This window comes from Gymnoscopelus braueri (genome assembly GCF_963280865.1).
Source record: "Gymnoscopelus braueri genome assembly, chromosome: 16".
Lineage (NCBI taxonomy): Eukaryota > Metazoa > Chordata > Actinopteri > Myctophiformes > Myctophidae > Gymnoscopelus > Gymnoscopelus braueri.
Genome location: NC_137616.1, coordinates 4525479 through 4552919, shown reverse-complemented (window position 1 = coordinate 4552919; position 27441 = coordinate 4525479). Strand labels below are relative to the sequence as shown.

Here is a 27441-nt window from a genome sequence, read left to right as displayed (position 1 = left end):
CAAACCGTGGAACTCAAATGTTTATAAAACAACAAAAGACTAGCCCAACCTCAGGGCAGGCAAAAACTAGATGCAGACAGAAGAACAGGGTTAAATAGACTGAAGGCCTAAAGCCACAAAGACATTGAATGACAAACCCGCAAAAAGCTGAACACACAGGGGAGTATAAATAGACACAGGGATAACAGGACACAGGTGAATTCAACTGACAATCAACACTGGGATAGGCTGGGGTACTAAGAGGACACAGGTGGAAACACTGACAATCACAAGACTGGTAAGACAAGGCAGGTACAGAACTAGGGGCAGACAGGAAGGCACAGAACATACTACAAAATAAGATACAGAACACCAAGGCAAAAGGCAGCAACAGAAAAACTGAAATACAATAGGAACGATACAGTCCTAATAAGTCCTTAAAAGGGCAAAATACAGTCAAAGTCCGAGGCCTGAGGAGCGGACCGTGACAGATGCAGTATAATGGTCTTATTTTTTTAGGTAATAAAAAGGTCTTGAAAGTCTTTAAATTGTCACTTCGCTGTCATCTGTGGACACCCCCAAAATGTTCTTATATTATTTGACCATTTGGCCAATATTTGACAATTTGGCCAATGTTTGACCAGTTTTTATAGTATAGTTTGATGCAGTAATGGTCTTTTTCTTTTCTTACATTTTCTTTTCATCTGGGCACCCCCAAAAACAGCTTTAGTAAAACAAGAGGCACTCTTTTAGTGACATAATTTACATTAAGTGTACATCTCAGATCCAAATAATTAAAGGTAGGGTAAGTGATATTTTTTGGTTAAAACAAAAAGTATTTTGTTAAAAGGTTAGAATATTCTGATAGTAATCATTGCTATAGAGTGTTTTTTCAGTAACAGATGTCTCCCCGTCTCTCCAGCTCTTTAATAAACAGAAAATACATTTTTCGGTAGGTGTCAAAATCTCAGCCAATCAGGAGAAAGTACCCATTTTTAAGCTTAATTTGTATAGTGTTCCAGTTCCAATTTTGTCTGCTCATTTCTTAGTGTCATCACTTCCAATTTCACTTGTTTAATCTGTATCCTGATTGAGTTCTCTGTCCTGGTTGGATAAAATTGGAAATTAAACATGCATTTTCTGTTTAATAAAGAGGTGGAGAGACAAGGAGACTCCTAATACTGAACAAACACTCTATAGCAATGAGTACTATCAGAATATAGAGCTATTTAACACTTATTTTAACCAAAGCAAATCACTTACCCTACCTTTAATATTATACTTTTACTCCACCACAATTATTTGAAAACTTTAGTTACTAGTTACTTTGTCGATTTTTATTATTATTACAAAATAGACATCAACCACTTCAGCCCTATTTAAACTTTGGCTTTTTGAAAATTACCGATCTACAAGCTCACAATGCGTCACGATGCGACGCATTGTGAGCTTGTAGATCTGCTATTTTCAAAACATTTGAATGCACTTTATTTTATACATATGATATCTTGTGAAACGGGACAATCTGCATAATAAGTACTTTCTACTATTGGTACTTTAAGTACATTTTGATACCAATACTTTTGTACTTTTACTCAAGAACATTTTGAATTGTACTTGTAACTTGTGTATTTATACATTGATTGCAGTATTGACACTTTTACTTAAGTAAAAAATGTGAGTACTTGTTCCACCACTGATCATGTTGACTACAGTATGTGACCTGTGGCTGACAAGATGATGTCATGAACTGGTAAATATTTGAACAACACTGAGGAGGACTATTAATCATTTTGAACAGGAACGTTCTTCCTTTCCCATGTCCTTCGGTCAGTTGAGGACAAACATTGATCTGGCAGCCGGAACCATCCCACAGTGTGAGTGCTGATCTGGGGTCTGTTGATTGAAGTTTCCCAACCATTTGATTCATTATTACCCAGCTGACTCCAGATCTGCTTGCACTTTGACATGCTGAGTAGACTAGATGCAATTCATACAGATTAATTTCACAAGGTTGTTGGAGAGGACAGACTAGATTATAAAACGAGCCCCTAACAGTCAATGTCTTTGTGGGTATAAAAGGTTAGGCTACTGTAAGACAGAGCTCTCTCACCGGTTCTTCTGGATCCAAACAATTGTACAGTATGTGTTCTCCTGTGTGGTTCTTCAGTGTCCTTCTCCTGGGCTGCACCATTGGAGTTCCAGTTCCTCCAAAAAATGACGTCAGGTAAGATATTGGTTGGTTTATGTTTTTAAATACACAGAGAGAAGAATAATTTGTCAAACAGCAAAAACAAATACAAAAAAGTATATAGTAAGAATAATTTGTCAAACAGCAAAAATAAATACAAAAAAGTATGTAGTATATTATTTATACGTGCACACACACGCACGCACGCACGCACACACACACACACACACACACACACACACACACACACACACACACACACACACACACACACACACACACACACACACACACACACACACACACACACAAATATATTATAAAAAGATGCATACATGGTTTTACTTTATTTCTACAGTAACTCACAATCAATGACCAATGATACTGATGCCTCTGCTTTCATGTAAGTATATCCATAAGCTCGTAAGAGTTAAACCTGTGTTACACATTGGCAAACATCATTCTAATGAGGAAAATACAATGCTTGAACGAAATGAGAAAATGATTGTTCTGTATTTTTTAAATATTTCTTACCGTTTCTGTAGTTATCTTATTGCTATTTTTACTGTTTTCCTTGTTGCTGCAATGTAGAAGAGCCGAAATCCAAGAATTAGCTTGAATCTATAATGGGACGTAACAATAAATTCAGTGTTAAATTGTGATTTCATGAATGACCATTGATAGAGATGGGAGTCATGCTGTCTATTCTTTCTTTTGCCTTTAGAAACTATGGTGAACCCTATGGTGAACCCAGTGTTCCTTCAGTGAACAACACCATGGGTAACTCTACAGGGTGAGTCTTGACAAATCTTTCACATTTATTGAAAGTAAAGTAAGTATTTAATCTAAATAAATGTATGTTTCACCTTCTCTCGTGAATGTCACACGGTACAATTTCACAAAGTGAGTGCTGCTGAATTACAATAAAACACTGTAGCAGCAATTGCAGCAGGATTGAATACTTTATTAGTCAGAAATGTAATCAGCACAAGGTACAGTCAGACATTAAGGCTAAAAGGATAACACAAAAAAGTCCTGGGGACTTGTTTCCATTGTGGTCCAAAGAAAAGAGAGACCTGAAGATGATTCTTCAAGTCTAAAATGGCATTGTATAACTTGATCTTCAAGGCCTGCAATATTCATTCAAATCCTTTTGGGTGAATGGAGTGCTTGGAAAGGAACATCGGTGTATTTACAATGAAGGCAAAATGATGTCTACCATGCGTAGCAGTTACTACAAAGCTGAAATGTGTTATGAAAAAAAAGAAAAAACTCTACAACAATTAAAAATTGTTTATGGACAATCAAGTATAACTTATTGAGCTTTCTTTCTATAGGAACTTCCAATCAAATGATACCTCCAATGACAAAAACCAAGGCTCTTCTTACATGTAAGTAGATTTGTAAGCTTACAAAAGAGCTAAACTGATGTGTTACCCATTGCCGGTGTTGTTATGCAAAATTAAAGCAAATCTATTATCTGCTTATTGTTGCAGGTTCTTTTTCCCTGTTGAACGCGTGTAAGCAGATTTTTCATTTACTGTACCTTTGACAGTTTTCAAATGCATGCATATACTGTATACAGTAGATTAAGGCTACCTTAATATAATTCAGATGAGCGCACATTTGTTCAATTGAAAGATGCATTTTGAGTAAATGTAGATCTCTTTCTATCTTTTCTAGGGAGGCTCCTCCTCAACTGTAAGTGTCACTTTGTATTTATGCACCAGGGTATACAGTTTAATGGTAAGGATGATTGTCTCCAGGTACTCAAATGAATCTATTGATTCCTTCTCTTAGAGTACTTAGTCCAAATGCTGGATGCATTCTTCCTACCTGTCTGACTGCAAATTTGGGCTCGTCCCCCCAGCGAGGGGATGAGGTAGCAGGTGGACAAACCACAAATCCCTATACGGGATAGGCAAAAAAATGAAATGGTTGTAGTCCATCAGTCCACATTTGTACCTTGTGTTGGAAGTGGTTACTTGTGGTGTTTGTATCTTTTGTAAATGAGCATTGTCAATTATATTTCACTAATATAAATGTGCATTAATAAACAATGTGCAAAACTGTCATGTGGGATTCATATTCTCAAGAATCATGAAACAATAAATCCGTAATAACACTGAGCCCAAGTAACTGAATATAATTATGAATGTCATTAATGTCAATATCATGGCCATAATTTCATACAAAACAGATGATTTTGTAGCTGCAAGTACATACCACTATGTACAAATCTGATGTTATTAAATATATAGGTATTTGCTCTGCTGTTGAAAATTACAACACTGACAGTGACTGGAGTATTAGTATTTTTACTGAATATATTTGCATCTACCCAAGCAAGGGAAACAAGTCCCTTGGAAGAGCACTGATTATGACTCTGCAAAGAGAACAGGAAAACAATAGCTGTAATAAAATTTACATTTAGCATTATTTTTCAAACAGGACAGAGGAACCACCACAGGGCATGAATCATACAGGTGGCAACTGGACCATGAACAGGTGAATTATTTTGTTTCTGGCGATGTAGTGACAGCCCATGTAAATACACATACAAGCATTAGCTTTGTTCGGCTTCCATTAACTGCATCATTCAGATCATGATTTAGATTTCTTGCCATTTTATTCCCAGGCATTATCGTAGAACCCAAGAATTGCACTCGCTTATAATGGCTGTAACAATAAAGAATCTTGAATCTGTGTGTTAATTTGTGCCCAAACGATCTTGGGATTTCATTAGTGACGATGAAAATTCAAACCCAGTGTTCCTTCAGTCAACAACACACTGGAAAACTCGAAGTAAATCTCGAGAAATACTGAATGAATGAATGAATAACACTGAACCCAAGTTACTGGAAACAATGTGTCACTTAATGTCACTTAATGAAGTAATAAGTTATGATTTAATACAAATTTGATCATTTTCTTTTACTGCAGTACAGTAAATATTCAATGTTAAAGGAATAAAGCTATGCTGGTGAAAAAAAACAGGCCTGTGTTCAAAGCAAATGCATGTTTATATAACATTTTATTTTGAGATTATATTTTAGTGAATACATTTGCCTCCACCCACACAAGCACATTATTATGCACAAATAGAAGGGGGGGAAATTGCGGTAATCTTTTTTGTTTTGCTTTACATTCTTATTCAAACAGGACAGAGGAACCGCCACAGGGCATGAATCATACAGGTGGCAACTGGACCATGAACAGGAGAATTATTTAGGTTCTGGGGATCTAGTGACACACAAGCTAGCTTTATTCTTCTTCTGTTAACTACATCATTTCTCTCTGTTGCAGGAATCCCATCCCCCCCTTGCTTTTGGCTGGGGAGGGATGGGATATAAGGTGTGTATTTGGCACCTGTGCCTTGGATAACCTCGGCCATACATTACAGTCAGGAGGTGATGAGAAAGCAGGCCATGCAACGAGAGATGCTTTTGGGCCCGGCAAATGATGACAGAATTGGAAAAGATCTCACATGGCGACAATAATCAACACTGGCATGCACATGGAGTAGTCTATCACTGACCAATAAGTTAAAAACTACCTGCTTAAATGTTTATTTAAATGAATGGATTTCTCGCTGTCATTATTTTAACCAATAAACAATGCATTTTCAAAAGAGTGTAGCTCTGACTTGAATCATTCTGCTTTACAAATAATGAGTCACATTTATGTTTTGGAGTTCAGAATACAAGTCTGTGGATACTTATACAGGTTTATGGAAAAATGTCAACACACATCCCTCCTCAGATATAGGGTCATTCTGCTCAAATAGATATGCTCAAATATCATATAGGTCAGTGGTTCTCAAACCCTTTCATGGCAAGGACCTAAAATGTATTTGGTCACGAATATTTTGTGCCAGGCACAAGATTTGAGTTGTTAAGACAATTTAAAAAAATCTAAAAGTATTAATATTAATACAAGTCTCAATGCAGTGAGCCTGTAGATTGGCTATTTTCAAAAAGCCCAGGAAATGCAACAGTCACAGGTTAGTGTTAGGGCAATTCGAGCTATAATTAATACATAATTAAGGTACAGCAGCAAAAACATTTAGAATCCAGTATTAATTCATGGGTCCATTTGGTTCCATTTGCACTTTCTTTGGAGTTAAATTAATACTAAGGATTGTACCTTTGACTTCTCAAAAATGAGACTTTTGTAAAGACACAATATAAACTGATATAGCCTACTTGGAATATTAAAAATAGAAGATCTACAAGGCTTGTGCCCTTTATCACTAATGATTCTGCAAGTAGCATCAATATTATTATGACAGATTAATATTCTGCTGTCCTGTCAAATTGGGCAGATCTGATCCAGGGCACTGAAGCTGATAGCTACCAGTGACTTATGAGGAGACTTTTTCAAGCTCAATCGTTTTCATAAGTGAACCAATTTCCACTCTCAGAAATCAGAATGCATTTCACCTGTTATGCTATAGTTGTTTGTTGCTCTTTATCTGCCCTGCTCAAAAGGCCCAGAGTACTTTAACCAGGAGAGGGAGCCAATGGTCCATGATTCAACGTGCACATCTCACCAAAATGTATAGGACATTTAACAGGACCTCACATAAGTCTATATAAAGGGCCTTGTAATTAGGGGTGCACAATTAATAAGTCATCATATCAGTCCTTTTAGGGAAAGACATGGTCACTCAGTCCGCTTCTCCGGAACCACTCTGCCGGGACTGGGGAGAGGAGAGGCTCTGGCACGTGGAGGGACTAGGCTCTGTGGGTGGCCTCCTGGCCGGGCTCCTCCTTCGTCTTACCAGGTCCAGGACCTGAGCGTCGCACCAGACTCCCCCCATTCCAAACATTTCCTTCTGGCGTGATGGTTTCTTGGGCCGTGGTGGTACTGCAGGCTCCACTTGCGACTTGCTTGAATGGCCCTCCTAAAGGCTAAAATTGTCAATAGTTCCTTGGAAATTAACTATTGACAATTTACAAATGAAGCATTGGCCTGTCTACTGCAAAATATAAGGGACATTTTTTTCACCTTTTCAACCTTTGTTTTTTTTTTACCATACTTGCCAGCAGATGGCACTGAGTGCTTACAGCATGTGGTCTATTAGTTAACCTCTATGATCTGCCAGACGATCAGATCGGGCTTGGTGATCAATTGAGTTGATCTAAAAGCCATTAACCATTATTATTTGATGTGCACAAAACGTCTCTCCCCAAATAATAAGAATGAATGTATTATTCATGTAAAATTATTGCTTCAATATTTTTTTTTAGGTTTTATTGACTTATTTCTACGCTTGGATTATCAGGTTATATTAAGATGTAAAAGACATGGTGGTTTTCGTTGTCTGGGACTGGGTGATAAGTGATGTGCTTAAAAACCGTTGCCCACCCCTGGCCCTGGCATAGCCCATGTTTTCTACAGCCATATACAGTTCTGCCTGTCTGATATGAACCCATAAAATTGTTATGCGATTACAGTGTTCTGACTCTTCAGTTTAGGTTTCCTGAGAATAAAAATAACGGACTACACAAGTAGGCCTATGTCACTTCCTCCAGCACCACTAAAAACATTTTCACCATTGTTGGCATATCATTACTCATTGGTAATTATGTGAATTTGTTTTACGTTTATAATGGTTGGTGAAAATAACTACAAGCTCACAACTGGTAACGATACAATGCATTGTGAGTTTGTGAATCAGCTGTTTTTAGCTGTGTGACACCATTGTGTGATGAATCATTAATCAATAACATTTCATTTCAAATATTTCTACATGGTTTTGATACTTTTACTCAAGTAAAAACACAATGTAATGCCTCAACTCCAACAATTAAAAGTGCTTGTCAGGGTGGGGGGTCCCCAGTTCAAATATGATTATTTTGGGGGGGGGTTGCGGCCTGCAAAAGGATGAGAACCACCGTCTTAAGCAACGAATAGGGAAAATAGCTGCTCAAAACACTCGCATCGGCATGAGTGGGGCCCTCTGGGACGGGCTGTGGGTAGATCTAGTAGCTCACAACGAGCTTGTAGATCAGCTATTTGTTATTTCTACGTGACGCTGTTGTATATTTTTTCAGATAGAGAATTATGTCCAAGCCAGTCCTTGTTTTATTTTAAAAATATAAAAGATTTGGAGGAGTCCGACGCTGCCTAAATGCACACAACAGTGAAAATGAGACACCAGAACGAAAGAAGGTCCTCACTTTTATATACAGGGCATTTTAAGAGTGTTGGAACAAAGCGGTGGTCAAGAGATCTCATGGTTGTCCTTTCAGAAATGGAATGTCCAAGATGGACACACAAAGACAGATGGACACAAAAGGAGAGCTTCCATTAAAGGAGAGCTCCTCCCAGCATAAATTACATCCTTGTGTCGCAGTGTCCGACACTAAACACAAATAATACTACTAATATATAAACGCATCACAAATATATTATAAGCACACAAATACACCACAACACCGTTGTATGACAAAGTATAGGTGATAATACGAAACTTCTGTGGTCATGGTTCTGAGAACAAATAGACTGGAGTCAGGAATCATTCGTAGCTTGGTTTATTAAAACAGGTCGGCACAGGTTAGCAAAACATTTTATACAACACTGGGCAGAGAGGTCTAACCCATTGAGACTGGGAACGCATCTGTGTCATTTTAGGTTTCTTTGGCTATTCAAAAATAGCAGATCTACAAGCGAGTGTCGCTTGTAGATCTGCTATTTTTGAAAAATCGTGAAAATGTGTGCAAATCTTTGAATATATATCTATATTTTTTAAAGCGCACATGTTTAACTCAAATCTTTGCTTCTGGGGGGGTCCCTGGAACAACATATTTTGAGATGGGGGTCCGCGGCCAAATACATTTTAGACGACTCCCAATTATTTTGGGGGTCCTTGACATGAAAAAAGTTTGAGGACCACTGATATTATAGCAACATACATTTAGAAGAAAAAAAAAAGACTACATTTGTAGAATCCCCCAGAATCAATGATTTGAGTTACAAATGTTTGCTTTAAAAATATATATATTCAAAGATTTGCGCAGATTTACCACGATTTTTCAAAACAATAGAAGATCTACAAGCTCTATGAGCTTGTATATCTGCTATTTTTGAATAGCCCAAAGAAATCTAAAAATGACACACAGATGCGTTCCCGGTTTGAATGGGTTAAATCCGTCTCACTGCTGCCAGTCGGCAACCCAAACTCGTCCCTCCTATACAGAACACCTATTGTAGAGACCCTCACATTCCATCCGTTCATCTTGAACCGGACATGTGTCCCATGAACATCGTTCCTGATTACTATAGTCAATGTATACAGAGATCTTTTAAAAAATATATATGGTTTGCAACCAAACATACTAAGAGTTAACAAACATACTAACAATAGGTCTTAAGTGTTTAATCAGACTAATTGATTTAGTCGATTATAAATAATAAATTATAATCTTTTTGCATCAATTTGTTGGATCTTTAAAAAAATAATAAAAAATCTACTTCTCAATTATTTGAACAGTAGACTAATAACTATATAGTTTCAACCCTAACTCCACATACCAGCTTGGCTCCCTTCTTGTGTCCCAGAGGAGAGGACCCTGGTTTTGTGCGTGCAGCCTGTGGACAAACGATTCAGCTTATTATTATATACATAAAAAGGCCAATGAAAACACAGGATGAATTTAACAATGCAGGACTGGTCTAGCCTGGTAAACCGCTCCCTCCGTAAATCTCATTTGTATTTGATTTCAAATACAAATGAGATTTCCGGAGGGAGGGGTTTACCAAGCTAGGCGCGGTCTATCTCAGAGTCCTAATTATCATCACTTTAGAAGTCGTCTCGGCTGGAAGCTCAGTAACTGGACTGTGGACTTGGTTTCTTCACACATAGACATGTAGCCCTGCATCATTGGCCCTTTATATGAAAAGCCCAGAGAAAACAAATTAAAATACTTACACTCATAAGTGGCTCCTCTGTCATTGTGCCCAAGTGTTTAGTCTTCTGGGCATCAAGGATAAACAGGCATTTTGCTGTATGAAGATGGCAATAATAAAACCACACATTAGCCACACAAGTCTCTTTGTCTGAGATAAGACAGGCATCATGCATTATGGTGACATTCAGTTGTGGCATTCAGTTGATACATCTCTGTACTTTCTTCTTCTCAGCATCCTTTATCCTCTTTGGTGGCTCATTTCCCCTCCTATTGTCTCCTATCTGATCAATCCTCTTTACATTAGTCCATTTCAGCCTATGGCGTCTTACAGAGTGCATAGTATTGTAATTTCATGCTAAAGCAGCCAATCATGGCACGCAAAAAGAGTACATGTTAATCCAAGGAGTTAAAACACACACACACACACACACACACACACACAGAATTCATCATGGGTCAAAGGGGAGGACAGCGAAGAGAGGCATGTTGTCCTTATCATAGTAGACTGAGGCAAACATGGTTGTAAATGCTGCGTTCACACTGGCTGATACAGAGCTACACAGCATATTTGTATCTTTGTAGTTGAAACCAGCTAAACTTTTTTTCGTAGCTTTGTACTGTGGCTGTTGTAGCTTTTGAAGCAGCTACAAACGTCGGATGCATCTTTGCATCTTCATGTCGCTGGTTTCCATTGAAAATTAACGGTAGCCTGTAGCTTTGTAGCTGCCAGTGTGAACGCAGCATTAAATGTAGCATGGCTAGATCCCAGACTCAATCACTCCAGGAATGCAAACGCTGGAGTGTTACAGTTCCAATCTCCCCCCCCCCCCCCCTCTCCCGCTTCCTGGCCGGAACAACTTCTCTGAAAGCTCAGGAGGAACTTAGATTGGCCTGTCACAATTATTACATAAATCATCCAATCGCTATCATTTGAGATCATCACAATTAAGTTGTGCATAATCATCAGAATGATTAGCATGTTGAAAAATGTTCATACATTTCAAGCTAGATAGGCTATTTCCACTAATCATGTGTTTACTCTTTAAAAATAAAGTATTAAAAAGGTAGGGTAAGTGATATTTTTTGGTTAAAGCAAAAGGTTTTTTGTTAAAGGTTAAAGCTCTATAGTGTGATAGTAATCACTGCTATAGAGTGTTTGTTCAGTAACAGGAGTCTCCCTGTCTCTCTTGCTCTTTAATAAACAGAAAATACATCTTCAGGTAGGCAATCTGGGAACCCATCGCCAACTGAAAATGAAAAACAGCGCCCTCTGCTGTTTGTTCTATGTCTGTTGGCTCTGGGCGGACGATAACGTAACACCAGAGCACAAGGAAACCGGTGTTTGTGATGCGCCTTCAGCGCATCACTTCCGCTTGGTGCGACTATGTTTTCATTCCCACTAACAATATTTCTACACAGAACACTAACACCACTTCTCCCAGAGAACATGGATCGTTTTGGTTATAAGCCCACTTGTTTCTATGATGAAAGAGTAAGTTAAAATGTGAATATATTTCCGTGGTTTTGTCTGCTCCGCGGACGCTATTGTTAAATTAGTTTCGGTTTGTTTCGAGGGGGAAAGATCGACGGACATGTGAATCCCGCCCACTACATGTGATTGGGTAAAGCGCGGCCTACTTCCTGATCTGAATGCGCACTCGTTATGACGAACCTCCCCGACAGATTCCAACGCAGTGCAGAAGCTGTTCTTGAGAGATCAGGTAGGTGACACAATTTCAGCCAATCAGGAAAGAGTACCCATTTATCAGCTTTCCAGTTCCAATTTTGTCTGCTCATTTCTTTGTGTCATCACTTCCAATTTCACTTGTTTAATCTGTATCCTGACTGAGTTCTCTATCCTGATTGGATAAAATGTATATCCCGACCAGAAAATACATTTGTTTAATAAAGAGCTGGAGAGACATGGAGACTCCTATTACTGAACCAATACTCTATGACAATGAGTACTATCAGAATATAGAGCAATTTAACACTTATTTTAACCAAAGAAAATCACCTACCTTTAAGTTATTAAATTATGTAAGTTATTTGTCATAATATATGCCCTGTGCACCTTTTGTTTAAAAGCCTAAAAGCCAAACAGAATTCCATTGATCATTAAAAAATAATTAAAAGTGTGCCTCTCAATTATTCGATTAATCGAACAAGTAATCAATAGACTAATCACTAAGAAACTAATCAATAGTTTCAACCCTACTAACCTGATTCTCACCAGCTCCTCACCACATCAGTGACCCATGTTTTGCGCGTGCAGCCTGTGGACAAACAATCAAACTTATTATCATAAAAAGGGCAATGAAAACACAGGATAAATGTAACAATGCAGGACTGGTCTATCTCAGAGTGTCATTTATCATCACATTAGAAGTCATCTCGGCTGGAAGCTCAGTAGCTGAACTGTGGACTTATGTTGTCTTCACGCATAGACACGTATAGCCCTGCATCATTGGCCCTTTATATGAAAAGCCCAGACACAACAAATCAAAATACTTACACTCATAAGTGGCTCCTCTGTCATTGTGCCCAAGTATTTAGTCTTCTGTGCATCATTACCTGCAAGGATAACAGGCATTTTGCTGTGTGAAGATGGCAATAATAAAACCAAACATTAGCCACAAGTCTCTTCGTCTGAGATAAGACAGGCATCATGCATTGTGGTGGCATTCAGTTCAAATCAGTTGATAAATGTCCGTACTTTCTCCTTCTCAGCATCCTTTATCCTCTTTGGTGGCTCATTTCCCCTCCTATTGTTTCTTATCTGACCAATCCTGTTTACATTAGTCCATTTCAGCCTATTCACCCGTTTCCTAGGCTGTGTGTTTTCCACTTCCTGTCGATTTCATTGGATATCATTGGTCATCTGACCAGTTTCATTGGATCAAATCGACAGGAAGTGGAAAACACAGCCTAGGAAACAGGTGAATAGCGTCTTACAGAGTGCCATAGTATTGTAATTTCATACTTGAGCAGCCAATCATGGCACACACACGTAATCATTTATTTATGTCCACATAAGAGATACAATACAAGGACACAAATATGACAAGGTGCTGTAAAAAAAATGCACAGTCAGCAAATCATGGACAAATACCCCCACACCCTTCAGGGGTACAAATAACAGCGTCTTCGCCATATTTGGCAGCTACCGATAATAGAAGAGATCCGACAGAATTTTGCAAGCCGTTTAGCTGCTTTTTTTGGCATTCCCAAGTTGTTGGAAGCCTCTTACAACCAACCTACTGTATGTATACATGTCCTAGGCTGCCAAAGATAAGCACAAGTAGATTGCACCTGAATCACTCCAGGAATGCAGGAGTGTTCCATTTCCCATCAGACCCTGCTGCAGCAAGCTGCTTGTCAGTACTTGTACTGTTCTCATATAAAAGCTACTATCACATCAGTACAATTAATTCAACATGGAGTTGCAGCTGGTATAAAACCAAGGATGACAATATCTGTGCTACATAACGCCACATTCTTTAGCTTGAAGATCCTTTTAGTAGTTGACATTTCAAAACATCTTGATGCATCGTCACATTAGCCTGGTAAACCCTCCCTCCGGAAATCTCATTTGTAATTTATTCCTGAAATCAAATGGAAATGAGATTTTCCAGAGGGAGGGTTTACCAGGCTATCATCACATAGGGAATAATAATTGAAAAGATTAGCATATTCAAACAATAACTTCACTAAATGCACACATGTGCAATAGAAATCACAGATCATTTAAGCAGCACCCAAATAAACTGAAATATAAAAAGAGAATCGATACAAAGATATCATCAATGGAAATATCTATCCATCACCTCCAGCATCATGTAATGAAATAAAACATAAATGAGCTGTTCATTGACTTTACAAAACCCTTGTTTACAAAATGTACTCGAGTAAAAAGTACAAAAGTATTGCTATTAAAATATACTTAAAGTACCAAAAGTAGAAAGTGACAGTCATTATGCAGAATGTCCCAAAATCTTTGGAAAATAGCAGATCTACACGACGCATTGTGAGCTTGTAGATCAGCTATTTTCAAATAGCCAAAGTTTAAATAGGGATAAGTAGGCCTAATTAGTAACCAAAGTTTTCAAATAATTGTAGTGGAGTAAAGTAAAATATTTGGATCCGAGATGTAGTGGAGTAGTAAAAGTAGGCTATAGTACAGACAATTGGAAATACTCAAGTACAAATATCTCAAAATTGTACTTAAGTACAGTAGGCTACTTAAGTAAATGTACTTAGTTGCTTTCCACCACTGCGTATCAGGTATGCAAATTCTTGTGATTACAGACGGTGTACTATTTCCCCCCCAAAATGTCGGTTTGAGTATAGCTCCATAAAGAACCTCTCACTCCGCTATACAGCTCCGAGATGCTGTATAGCGGAGTGAGAGGTTCTTTATGGAGCTAGTTTGAGTATAGCGTATACTAGAAGAACACACCACTACACAGCCATACAAAATAAAATAAAAACACTACACAGCCATCTTCAAGGGATGACGCACTACGACACGCTCTGTGCACAGCAGCCATATTGTGAAGAACTTGTTACCAATGATACTAATGAAGGCTCTGTTCCATTCTGGTCAAACAGAGTCAGTGTGCTGATGTTGTTCATGTTGGCTCACTGGAAACACTCTGCTACACCATTGGGTCTAAAATTGGGGACTGCGGACCCTCATGGTTCCTTAAGGGGTTTCCAAATGGCCCCTTACGGGTGTGTAACTCTGAGAGTGTACAAATGGAACCATTTGGTTCCATTTGTACACTCTCAGAGTTATGGGGGTCGTGGAAATAAAAAATGTGACAACCACTGTGCTACACTAGCTGTAGAATACAACTCTCGTAGATGTATTTATGATTCTGACGTTTTCAATCTACGAGAGTTGTAGGTTCACCCCCCATGGACACAGGGACTTTCTGCACTATACCCCGTAGACACTCCAAACATGTACAAATTGAAAATAAAAAGGTGCTTACCCCCAAGCCCCAAATGTTAACTCTCGCTACGGGGTAGTAGTTTAATGTAATAATCCATATCTTTCAATAAATAAGTGTTTTAATGCCGTCTGTGGCCGATTCTGTCGGAAGTCCCCAATGGGCGGTACTGACGCGCCCATCTGGTGAAACCCGGAATTACACTCAATGTAAAGAGGAAGTAAACGAGGGTGAAAAAATGGCGTTCGGCCACAGACGGCATTAAAACACTTCTTTATTGAAAGATATGTATTATTACATTAAACAACTACCCCGTAGCGAGAGTTAAGATTTTGGGCGTATTTTGGGCGTGGTGGTAAGCACCTTTATTTTCAATTGTCTCCATGGGGCGTGAACGTCAACTCTCGTAGATTGAAAACGTCATAATCATAAATACGTCTACGAGAGTTGTATTCTACAGCTAGTGCTACACTAAATGGAACAGAGCCTTCATTAGTATCATTGGTAACACCTGTAAAGGAAATGATAATATGGCTGCTGTGCATAGAGTCTATTTACCCGGACTTCTTTCTTTTCTCCTTTTTACCGTTTTTTTTACCTTTAACTCGATACTAAACACTCACATTCGTCATTAAAACCCATGATCACAGTCACTCATACATCAACATTAAACCTTAGGAGATATAAGTTAATATTGTTCTTACGGTGCAGTTATCTGAAAAACTGAGAAAACAGTCACAGGAATGAAGACACGAAGCCGCTTGTTAGTTGGCATCCCGTTTTCCTTTGTGAGGGCTGAGGACTAGGGACTGGGAGGGACTGGGTGCCAGACTTGGAAAAATAAGCAACCAGGTCTTGGAAAACAAGCCCAAAAGAAGCGACTATAATAGGCCACACGACGAGCACTTTAATAAATATATAATTATAATATATACATATATATAATAATCATACATGATGTATATACATCGGCTATTTGAAAATAGGTGCAATTTTTTTTTAAAAACATTTTAACAAACACAGATCTTGTATGGGGTCCCTGGCACAAACTATTTTGATTGATTGATTGACTTTATTAGCAGTTTGCTAAGTCAAGCACAGGGAAGTACAGGTCAATGCAAGGTCTGTTAAGGGATTTTAAACCCAAGAAAGCACTATCGCTTGTTTCCATTGGGGTCTTTCTCAATTCATCGAAACATTTAATGACATACACACTAGCCTACTACGCAAAAAACACATATAAACGGGTAGGTGGAGATTTGTAGATGGAGGGGTCCGTGGACAAATAGCCTACAAATTCATTTGGGGGCTCCGACTCCTTCCTTGACATGAAAATGTTTGAGGCAGAGCTCAAATAAGCAACTAGTCCATGAGCCAGAGCCCCAAAATTGAGCAATGATTATCGAAAGAGTGGGCAAAACCATACCTATATTAAATTGTTCAATTGGTCAATATAAGTAAATAAATATATGATAACCTTTCCACAGGAGCAGCTTTTTCACATTTATCACACATTTTGTTATTTTCTCCATATGTAGGCTACATGACAGGTGAAAAAATGACAACATTTAAAAAATAGTTATCATAATGAAACTTTCCCAGTTGATTACTTACATGAAGACAATGATTTATCGTATTAAAAGTTTTCTGAAATTGTATATTTAAATAAACAAATTAGGCATTTAGTCCATGAGCCAGAGCCCCAAAATTGAGCCAGATATTGAATATTCCCTCGTTAAAAACCTTTGACTCCAACATCTTAACAAAATGAAATAAGAATGTTGACTCTGGCTTTGTCCAATGTTCCAATATTGATTCTGGAAAGTTATGCAAATTCGGGCATATTTTCCTAATGCCTAATTTGCATATTTAAATATACAATTCAGAAAACTTGTAATACAATAAATCATTGTCTTCGTGTAAGTAATCAACTGGGGAAGTTTCATTATGATAACTATTTTTTAAATGTCGTTTTTTCACCTGTCATGTACGTATGGGGAAAATAACAAAATGTGATAAATATGAAAAAGCTGCTCCTGTGGAAAGGTTATCTTATATGTATTTACTTATATTGACCATATAAACAATCTAATATAGGTATGTTTTTGCCCACTCTTTCGATAATGAAATCTTGTCTGGCTCATGGACTATACACTTTAGAAACAAGCCCAACAAACTGCAACCATCAATATTTACGTAAATACAAGCCCAAAGTCGCTTATAATAAGCAGACCTGGCAACACTGGAGGAAACCCAGCCCTAGCAGACCTTTCCGCATTCCATTCTTACAATGGATGGATGGATTTAGAAAAAAGGGGGAAAAAATATCTTGTTTCCGGTTGGCGTCAGTGGTGGAAAAAGTACTCAAATGTTTTACTTAAGTAAAAGTATCAATAGTAATACTGCAATGTAGAAGTACTATGTTACAAGTAAAAGTCTGTGGGGAAAAAATTACTTGAGTAAAAGTACAAAATGTAGTTAAAGTTCCAAAAGTAAAAGTACTAAAATGTTAGAAAATAGCAGATCTACAAGCTCACAACACGTCGCAACTCGCAACGCGTTGTGAGCTTGTAGATCGGCTATTTTCAAATAGCCTATAGGTATAAAATAGGGCTAAAGTGGTTAATGTATGTTTTATAATGTAATAATTTATATCTGCAAAGTAACTAGTAACTGAAGTTTTCAAAGAATTGTAGTGGAGTAAAAGTACAATATTTGCCTCTGAGATGTAGTGGAGTAGAAGTAAAAGTATAGACAATTGGAAATACTTCAGCAAAGCAAAAGTACCTCGAAATTGTACTTGAGTACAGTACTTGAGTAAATGTACTTAGTTACTTTACACCACTGAAGAATGGAATGCAGAAGTGGCAGTGCTCTATCTATCCGATCCCAATAAGATAGATAGTTCCAATGTTTGGAAATATAGCCTGTAGCAGCCCACTTTGCGGCGAGCGAGATCAAAGCGTGACGTTACTCTCTCTTCTACACTCTGGACAAATAGTAGGGGGTACTAAGCACAAAAAATGGCCAAATCGTTACGCGGCGGATAAAAGCATGAAATTTGATACAGATGTCCCTTGGGTCATCCTAAAACATCCTAGAAGGGGTGCCCAAAAAAATCTTAAACAGGAAGTGAGTTATGGACAAAATTCAAAATGGCCACCTAAACTGTTGACCGTTGACTCAAAAGACAACAAAAGAATCTCCAAAAAGCATAAAATTTGGCACATATGTCCCTTGGGTCATCCTAAGACACCCTAGAAGGGGTGCCCAAAGGAATCTGAAACAGGAAGTGAGTTATGGACTAAATTGAAAATGGCCGCCTAGTGTTGTCGATTGACTCAAAAGACAACTAAAGAATCTCATAAAAGCATACAATTTGGCACACATGTCCTTTTGGTCATCCTAAGACATCCTAGAAGGGGTGCCCAAAACAATCTTAAGCAGGAACTGAGTTATTGACAAAATTGAAAATGGCCGCCTACAGTGTTATCCATTGACTCAAAAGACAACTAAAGAATCTCATAAAAGCATACAATTTGGCATACATGTCCCTTGGGTCATCCCAAGACATCCCAGAAGGGGTGCCCAGAAAAATCGTAAACAGGAAGTGAGTCATTGACAAAATTGAAAATGACCGTCTACAGTGTTGTCGATTGACTCAAAAGACAACTAAAGAATCTCATAAAAGCATACAATTTGGCATACATGTCCCTTGGGTCATCCTAAGACATCCTAGAAGGGGTGCCTGAAATTATCTGAAACAGGAAGTGAGTTATTGACTAAATTGAAAATGGTCGTGTACAGTGTTGACAGATGATGCAAAAGTTAAAAAATAATCTCATATAAAAGCATGACATTTGGTACAAATGTCCCTTGGGTGATCTGAATGCATCCTAAGGGGTGACAAAAAAAATTTTAATAGTCTCTCAATGGAAAACACTCCTCCCACACGGGCTGCACTGCTACAATATTCAAATCGAGCAGCCAATCTGGCATTTGGTCCAGAAGCCTGAAAGCTATGCAATCTCTACCATCTCCTGACAAATATGGATGGATTAAAGTCGCTGATTCGTGGACACCTTTATGGACACTCTTGCCAGAGGCTGCTTAAGTTTGTAGAGAACTCAAGTGTGGCTGCAAAGCTGAGCCCTTCTGTTCGAGAAAGTGTAGATGCCGGGATGCTGGGTTACCTTGCAGAGCATTATGCCAATGTGCTGGTAATTGCAAAATGGCACACATGAATACATGTAGTTACTAAACACTAATCACAAAAAAACAGTAATGATCAAGAAGAAAATACATGAGAAGATAGAGTGTAAAACAAGCAAGAAGATGTAGAGTGCAAAATAAATAAGATGCAGAGAGTAAAATAAGAATATGCAGAGTAAGATAAGATGCAGAGTAAAATAAATAAGAATATGCAGAGAGTTAGATAAATAAAGAAGATTCAAAGAGTACAATAAAAAAATAATGCAGAAAGTAAAATGAATAAGTGATGTAGAAATGAAAACAGAAGGTAGACTACAAAATACGGCAGGTTATGCACTGCATAACCTGTCGTATTGAGTCTGCATAATATGCAGACTGCCATGGTCAACTGTTTAAACAGCCATTTAGAATTTCTTCAACATGGTCCCTTCCTAAAAAGTTTAATAAACAAGCAAATAAATAACCTTCTAGGATATATTAAGAAGCACTCAATGTACGTACCAAATTATACACTTTTATGACGTCCCTTTATGTTTTCTTTTGTGTCAACTGCTTTAGGCGGTCACTTCCTGTTTAAAACCTTTTTGGGCACCCCTTGTAGGATGCGTTCAGATCACCCAAGGGACATTTGTACCACATTTCATGCTTTTATGAGATTCTTTAGGTATCTTGCATCATCTTTCAACACTGTAGGCGGCCATTTTCAATTTAGTCAATAACTCACTTCCTGTTTCAGATTATTTTGGGCACCCCTTCTAGGATGTGTTAGGATGACCCAAGGGACATATGTGCCAAATTGTATGCTTTTTGGAGATTCTATAGGCTTTTTGAGTCAATCGCCAGCACTGTAGGCGGCCATTTTCAATTTAGTCAATAACTCACTTCCTGTTGAAGACTTTTTTGGGCACCCCTTCTAGGATGTCTTAGGATGACCCAAGGGACATGTGTGACACATTTTATACTTTTTGGAGATTCTTTAGTTGTCTTTTGAGTCAATCGACAACACTAGGCGGCCATTTTCAATTTGGTCAATAACTCACTTCCTGTTTCAGATTTTTTGGGGCACCCCTTCTAGGATGTCTTAGGATGACCCAAGGGACATGTGTGCCACATTTTATGCTTTTTGGAGATTATTTTGGTGTCTTTTGAGTCAACGGTCAACAGTTTAGGTGGCCATTTTGGATTTTGTCCATAACTCACTTCCTGTTTAAGATTTTTTTGGGCACCCCTTCTAGGATGTTTTAGGATGACCCAAGGGACATCTGTATCAAATTTCATGCTTTTATCCGCCGCGTAACGATTTTTCACTTAGTACCCCCTACTAAAACTAGTAAGGCTCTTGGCCTTAACCACAAAACTAACCCCTGCTCATTTTGCTAGGATTGGATGGCTTAGGGTTGAGGACAGAGCAACTTGCTATGGGCCTGGTCTTCAAGATACATACGAGTCCACGATCATTACACCAGAGGCAGCTCCACGAATCATGTTCAACCCAGATTTGGCACAACAAAGGGAATTAACTCGTTCTCATGCCATTCATCAAAAATGTGGAATGCCCTACCAAAAGGAGTAAAGGAGTGTAAAACCCTACTCACTTTCAAAACTGCCCTAAGATACACCTTCAGGAGGCTGCAATTCGAAAATGGCCCCTGTCCAAGTCTTAACCTACCCCCCCCCCCCCTTTTTTTTTTCTTCTTCTCTTGTACATATTTTTCGCTCTTCATACCAGTAACCTGTAAGCTGATTGTATGACATTCTGTATAGTAGTGTGTATATCTGTCTGTCTCTTATATGTCATCATGATTTGTGTGCATGGGGATCTCATCTTAAACAAGCTCAGTGCTTAATGAGTCTTCCAGTTTAGTAGACCTTGTATTGTGAATTTGTACTTCCATGTACTGTTGTTCTCATGTCTTACTAAATAAAGTACATCAATCAATCCCAGGCAACTCTCATCACGCTGGGCGGGAGTAGTAGCGTTTGACAGACAACCCCTTCAGCCAATCAGCGTAACAAAACAAGTGACGTCATCTCTACGCGCCGCTGTTGAATTTCCACAGCGCTTCTTCCACCAGCCACAGTAACCACAACAAGCGAGCAATCGAGCGAAGTATTCAGACCATTATTCGTTAATATGGCTGAATCAGCTGTAAACGATTTTTGCCGTCTCTGCAAAGTGCACCTTCGAAAAGGCGATCGTCTACAGCACACCAAGAAGATTTACGAGCGCGAAGCACCTGACAACAAAAGCATATTTCAACGCCTGGCGTCCGTCGGTCTCCTGCTGCTGCCGCAGCAAGACAAATCGTTTCGTACTTGCAACAAGTGCTACAGACTGGTTAAAGTAATAGAGGAGTCGTTATTAACACTCAGAAGGTGGAAACTTGCCGAAGGAACTGGTCCCGCCGCCGCAAAACCCAGAGAAGAAGAAGAAAGTGGTCCCGCCGCCAAAAAACCCAAAGAAGAAGAAACTGATCCCGCCGCCATACAAATCAAAGAAGAAGAAACTGGTCCCGCCACCATACAAATCAAAGAAGAAACTGGTCCAGCCGCCATAAAAATCGAAGAAGAAGAAACTGGTCCCGCCGCCATACAAATCAAAGAAGAAACTGGTCCAGCCGCCATAAAAATCGAAGAAGAAGAAACTGGTCCCGCCGCCAAAATACCCAAAGAAGAAGAAGAAACTGGCCCCGCCGCCATAAAAATCAAAGAAGAAGAAGAAACTGTTCCCGAACCGGCCGCTAGTGGCCAACCCACAACTACTACACCCCAAATTACACCAACACCTCCACAAACAGAGAAACGGAGTAGAGAATCGCCCTCTAAAACCCCACAGACAGTGAAAAGACCATGGCACCCCCCAATAGCACTCCAAACCCCATGGACATTACAAACCCATGGGACCCTCCAAACCCCTGGGACCCCTGAGACAGTCCCAAGACAAAGTAAGACTACGGTAAGAAGTTCACAACGATGTACTAACGCAGTGGTTCCAAACTTTTTAGCTCAAGATAAAGAGAGAAATGAGACGTTTGCCCGGGCCGTGACCCAACATAGTAAAAATAGCAGATCCACAAGCTCACAACGCGTCGCAAAGTTGCAAGCTTGTGGATCTGCTATTTTCAATTCTTCTTAAACTTTTGGGGAATTTATTTATGGAAATTATTTGATATTTTCATTTTATTCAGGAAAAACATTTTGAAAAATGTTGGAAAACTAGAAAAAGTGCTCCTCGGAGCACAGGTCTCCGCCAGGTCAGAAATCGGCCTCATGGTGGCGCTATAGCGGGCCCATGTGGAAAATATGGGGCAGAGGTTCGGAATTGGCATCCAGGGAGTGTGTGTGCAAAGTTTCGTTGCGATCAGGGCAGGCCAACGGTGCCGGAGATTGGCTGGTCACAGACAGAAGGACGGACGGACAGGGTGCAAAACATACTCTATATAATACAATATAATACAAACAATACAATACATATATATATTATTCTGTATGTAGGAAACGAAAAAAAAAGGACATTTACTCGCGACCCATAAAAATTGGTCCACGACCCAAACTATTGACCCACTGTTTGGGAAACAGTGTACTAACGTAATCAGTGGTGGAAAAAATACTCAAATTCTTTTACTTAGTGGAAGTATCAATACTGAAATGTAGATTTACTCTGTTACAAGTAGAAGTCCCATATTCAAAATGTACTTGAGTAAAAGTACAAAAGTATTGGTATTTACTATTTGGTATCAAAATGTACTTAAAGTGCAAAAGTAAAAGTACTCATTATGCAGAATGTCCCATCACAAGTTTTCAAATGTATAAAATGTATACAAATCTTTTGAAAATAGCAGATCTACAAGCTCACAATGTGTCGCATTGCGACGTATTGTGAGCTTGTAGATCGGCTATTTTTAAAAGGCTGAAATGTATATAGGTGGTAAATGTATGTTTTTTAGTAATAATCAAAAACTTCATAGTAACTAAAGTTTTCAAATAATTGTAGTGGAGTAAAATATTTGCCTCTGAGATGTAGTGGAGTAGAAGTAAAAGTACTGAAAATTGGAAATACTCAATTAAAGTAAAAAGAATACCTAAAAAATGTTCTTAAGTACAGTACTTGAGTAAATGTACTTAATTACTTTCCACCACTGAACTTAATGCTATTCATTATCTTGTTCGTCAGTATCAGAGGCCATTCTGTGGCTAAATCGAAATCACATATTAATAACGGCACCGATATTCTGTCAGTCAAGCAAGGTTATCAATGAGAGAAGGTTTTCGCTTAGATGAAGCATTTTGCAGCTCTTTTCCCGTTTTAATTTACAATTGATTAAGTTTGTATGTGGCCATTCCACTTTCTCTTTGGGCTGAAATGCTCTGCATACCACTTTGTGTTCAAAATATGGTGTAAGAAAATGTTGTTTTGTTGGATTGTCTTTGTAAAGATTGTTAATGTAAAGCTCAAAACCCTATTATGATCACCTGTTTATTGATAGCAGAAACTGTAGCCTGCATAAACGTATTATTATTCAGTCAACAATACTGTAAATATTAATTCACTCTGTTTAATCTTTCAGGTAAAGATTCAATACCGTGTTGCTAAATCAACCACTCTGAAATGCCCCACATCTGCAGCAGGGATCGTGGAGAACATTGCAAAGGAAAAATGGTCAAGGGCTGCTAACCTCATTATGAAACATGACATGCTGCTGAACGAAATCAAAGAATCCGTGCTCATTCTCCTAGACGACGAATGTAAGAGACTTTGCCACCCTAAACAAGAGTTCATGCTCTTTCGTTGTTCTCCCGACGACTTGACGGCCTTCTCGTTTGCCAAGATGGAGTCGGATCTCCAGCGTCTGGCTCCATTTCTGTTCTCGCTGTTGTCCACCACCACAAACCACTCTCCACTTCAAACCTGTGCTGCCGCAGCTATACTCTTGAGAGGAAGACAGGACAAACTCCCGTCTGCTTTTGCATACTACATAAACAGTGTTCTGCATCACGGTGGCGCAAAAAAGGCTGTGTTTGAAAGACTCTGCAAGTTCGGGATTTCAACCAACCATAACACGGCAGTCAGGAAGCAACGTTCGCTGGCCGACGTTCATGTGGTGATGCAGTTCAGCAGCTCAGGCTTCGGACTTTTTATAGAGGGGGACGATTCCGAATTGCAGCCACCTGTAAGTGCTCTCTTAGAGCACTTGCAGGTTGAAGGAGAGTAAGGATTCACATGTTTTTACTTTTTATGACTGTTGGTAGGGCATTCCACATTTTTGTGGCATAGCAGTAGAACTTTTGTGCCAGGGACCCCCAGAAGAGAAGATTTGTGCTATAAAAAGAAATTGCGCTCTGTTACCTCACTTCCCTGAAGAGCCCAATACTAATCCTATCGATCACTTCCTCTCTTTTAACCCGATGGCCAAGGGTGCTATATCAATATCATATGACAGCATTTCCATTTTTGAGATCTGCGCCCTTGGATAAGATAAAAGCTGACTGGGAACATGATGTGGGGCTTACGCTGTCTGCTGAAAAGTGGGACTCCATTTTCTAAGCAAGAAATTGCTTATTGCGATTGAAAGTAGTTCACACAGAGCTCAGCTGTCTAAAAATCGTTTCGAGTATATACCCTGACATAACCCCTACCTGCGACAAGTGCAAGAATGACGATGCAACCCTCATTCATAGGCCTGTCACAATTATTCCATAATCGTCTAATCGCAATTATTTTTCCATAATCGTCCATCGTTTCCATGTGGAAACTTTTTCATACATTTTCAAAAAGAAGCAGAAATAGCAGATCTACATGCTTATAACGCATCACTTTGTGGCGCGTTATAAACTTGTAGATCAGCTATTTCTTCAATTAAAGTTTTGGGGGAAAATATAAAATTAAATATGTAAATAATTTCAGTTATTTGTCAAATATGCACCGTGCAATTTGTGATTACAAAGCCTAAAAGGTAAAATTAAGTGTTTATTCATAATGTTCAATGCCAAAAACACAATTAAATTGTTAATCGCAATTATTTGTGTGACAATTAATGACTTAAATGTGTAATCGTGACAGCCCTACTCATTCATCAATACTGGATCTGTCCGCAATTACGAACATTTTGGGAAAATGTGTTCAATACCCTATCTAATATCTTACAGCAAAATCTAAACCCAGACCCCCTAATCGTGCTGCTCGGCACTGCTGGAGGGGAAGATCTTCCTTTGATGCGTACAGAGAGTGTTGTGTGGTTGACTTTGCCTTCTGGCAAAGTCAACCATAAGTCAACCGAAGGATGCCGCCCCGCCCGTGCTCAGTCAGTGGCATTGTGACATAATGTCCTGTCTTAACCCATTCAGAATCAGTTTTATTGTCACATCACAGGTTTACAAGGTAAAAAAGTGGGTGAAATTTGTTTTTGTACATCGTTCCCATCGCAACGTTAATTTCCATAGAAAGAAGAGGGGGGGGGGGGGCAAGTGGGAAGGAGATCAAAACAAGAGAGCAACAGAAGGCCAGACAAGTTATCTACATATTTACAAAGTACCTGAGGCCGATGCTACAAGATGTCTTCTAAATCCAAACAGTTTTCTGAAAAACCTATGTTGCTATATCAGTGTTGCTCAAACTTTTTCATGTGAAGGACCCCCAAAATGTATTTGGTCACGGACCCCATCTCAAAATATTTTGTTCCAGGGACCCCCAGGAGCAAAGATTTGAGTTACAAATGTTCGCTTTTAAAAAATATACATTCAAAGATGTGCACACATTTTCAGGATTTTTCAAAAAATAGCAGATCTACAAGCTCATAGCGCAGCACCATGAGCTTGTAGATCTGCTATCCTTTAATAGCCAAAGAAATCTTAAAATGACACAGATGTGTTCCCTGTCTAAAAGGGTTAAACTGGAGATGTTGTGCTCTGCTACCTGGGGTCCGTTTACCACAACACACAAACTACATAGTGTGGTGTACTTTTGCTTTGACTGCAACACCAAACTACAACAAACCTAAAACATCTTTTATTTTATCTTCTCTGATTATTTTTCATGCCCCCCCCCCCCTTTATTTTCTATTTTAATTTTGAGATTGTGCCATACAAATGTCCTGGGATTGAGGGTGGGATAGGGGAATTTGGTATATATATATATATATATTCTCTCTCTGTCCTTTTTGTACATCTTTGTGATATCTTAACACATTGAATGCCAGAGTTATTTCAGATGTTTTGGCTGTTTTATGCCAGAGATTTTTAATTGAGAAAAAAAAAGTACTCAGGAGCCGAGATACAGAATTTTTAAGTTTTAAGTTAACAAGGAAGTGGATGGGAGTCTAAATCTTCAAAAAATCATATCTCCTTGGTCTTTGGGTCAAAAAATGTAAAAAAATAAAAATATATATATATATTTTTTTTTTAAACGCATCTATGCGTTCTTGGCACTCAAGTGATGGATTCAAAAGAACGCAAAGAACGCATCTATGCGTTCTTGGCACTCAATGTGTTAAGATGCTATGTATACTCGCCCCTGGGCTTTTGTCTAAAAACGGAATAAAAAGATTTTGAAATGAAAGAAATGCAAATGTATGCAAAATGTTTCAATACTTTCAAGATTTAAAAAACAAATATTCCGAAATAGCAGATCAAACATACAGATAATCCAGCAGCGTTGGCAGTGAAAGCAGACGACTCTGTCCACAAATTTACATTCTCTGTTTTCCTCAGTTATCTTTCTTTGCATTTGGAATCCATATTGTAGCAGGGAATCACACCGGTTTGTTAATAAACGTGTCGCAGACTATGATGCGAATTTTAGTTGACAGGAATGTCGAAACTTCTTATTTATTTTGCAATTTTTTTACAATATTGGAGCATGTAAGAATGTATGTTTCATATTTGGCCTACTACAGCAACGATAAATAAAAAAAATAAACATTGTTAATTTCCACATGTTTTGTAAAGCTACAGGGAGCCACTAGGAAGGGACCTAAGCATGTTGCTCCAGAGCCACGGGTTGCAGACCCCCGACCTAGACTGAGCTGGTCTGGCGACATCCCTGTACAAATTACTTTCTAGTCAGTTTACCAAAAAAAGGGTCTAATAACGGCATGGCTTCCCTGTGAATCTCTGACGTCATATTGATGTCGTCAGCCTTGATCAAATATGGAGGGATGGCGGGACAGTTGATCTGAGATGATTAATACCT

At 38.7% G+C, this 27441-nt stretch overlaps 2 protein-coding genes and 1 long non-coding RNA gene across 3 annotated transcripts; 2 read left to right on the top strand and 1 right to left on the bottom strand.

Annotated features, from left to right (window-relative positions):
• Window positions 1–2125: 2125 nt before the first annotated feature.
• LOC308102628 (uncharacterized protein) lies at window positions 2126–5402 on the top strand (the record flags this gene model as incomplete). The annotated part of the gene is made up of 8 exons (XM_080452429.1): window positions 2126–2206; window positions 2529–2573; window positions 2895–2963; window positions 3508–3561; window positions 3667–3690; window positions 3854–3871; window positions 4622–4678; window positions 5333–5402. Exons 2-8 carry the CDS (start codon window positions 2542–2544, stop codon window positions 5400–5402), a joined length of 324 nt encoding a protein of 107 aa, XP_080308555.1. The 5' UTR covers window positions 2126–2206; window positions 2529–2541.
• Window positions 5403–8871: 3469 nt separating this feature from the next.
• Window positions 8872–15836, bottom strand: LOC308103314. Its single transcript, XR_013934721.1, has 5 exons — window positions 15746–15836; window positions 12602–12660; window positions 12309–12362; window positions 10107–10180; window positions 8872–9766 (listed from the first exon to the last, which is right to left on the bottom strand). It is a non-coding gene; the product is annotated as an uncharacterized lncRNA (long non-coding RNA).
• A 5502-nt stretch (window positions 15837–21338) lies between these two features.
• Window positions 21339–26749, top strand: LOC308103978 (uncharacterized protein). Its single transcript, XM_080454217.1, has 2 exons — window positions 21339–22209; window positions 23822–26749. Exons 1-2 carry the CDS (start codon window positions 21388–21390, stop codon window positions 24464–24466), a joined length of 1467 nt encoding a protein of 488 aa, XP_080310343.1. The 5' UTR covers window positions 21339–21387; the 3' UTR covers window positions 24467–26749.
• Window positions 26750–27441: the final 692 nt, after the last annotated feature.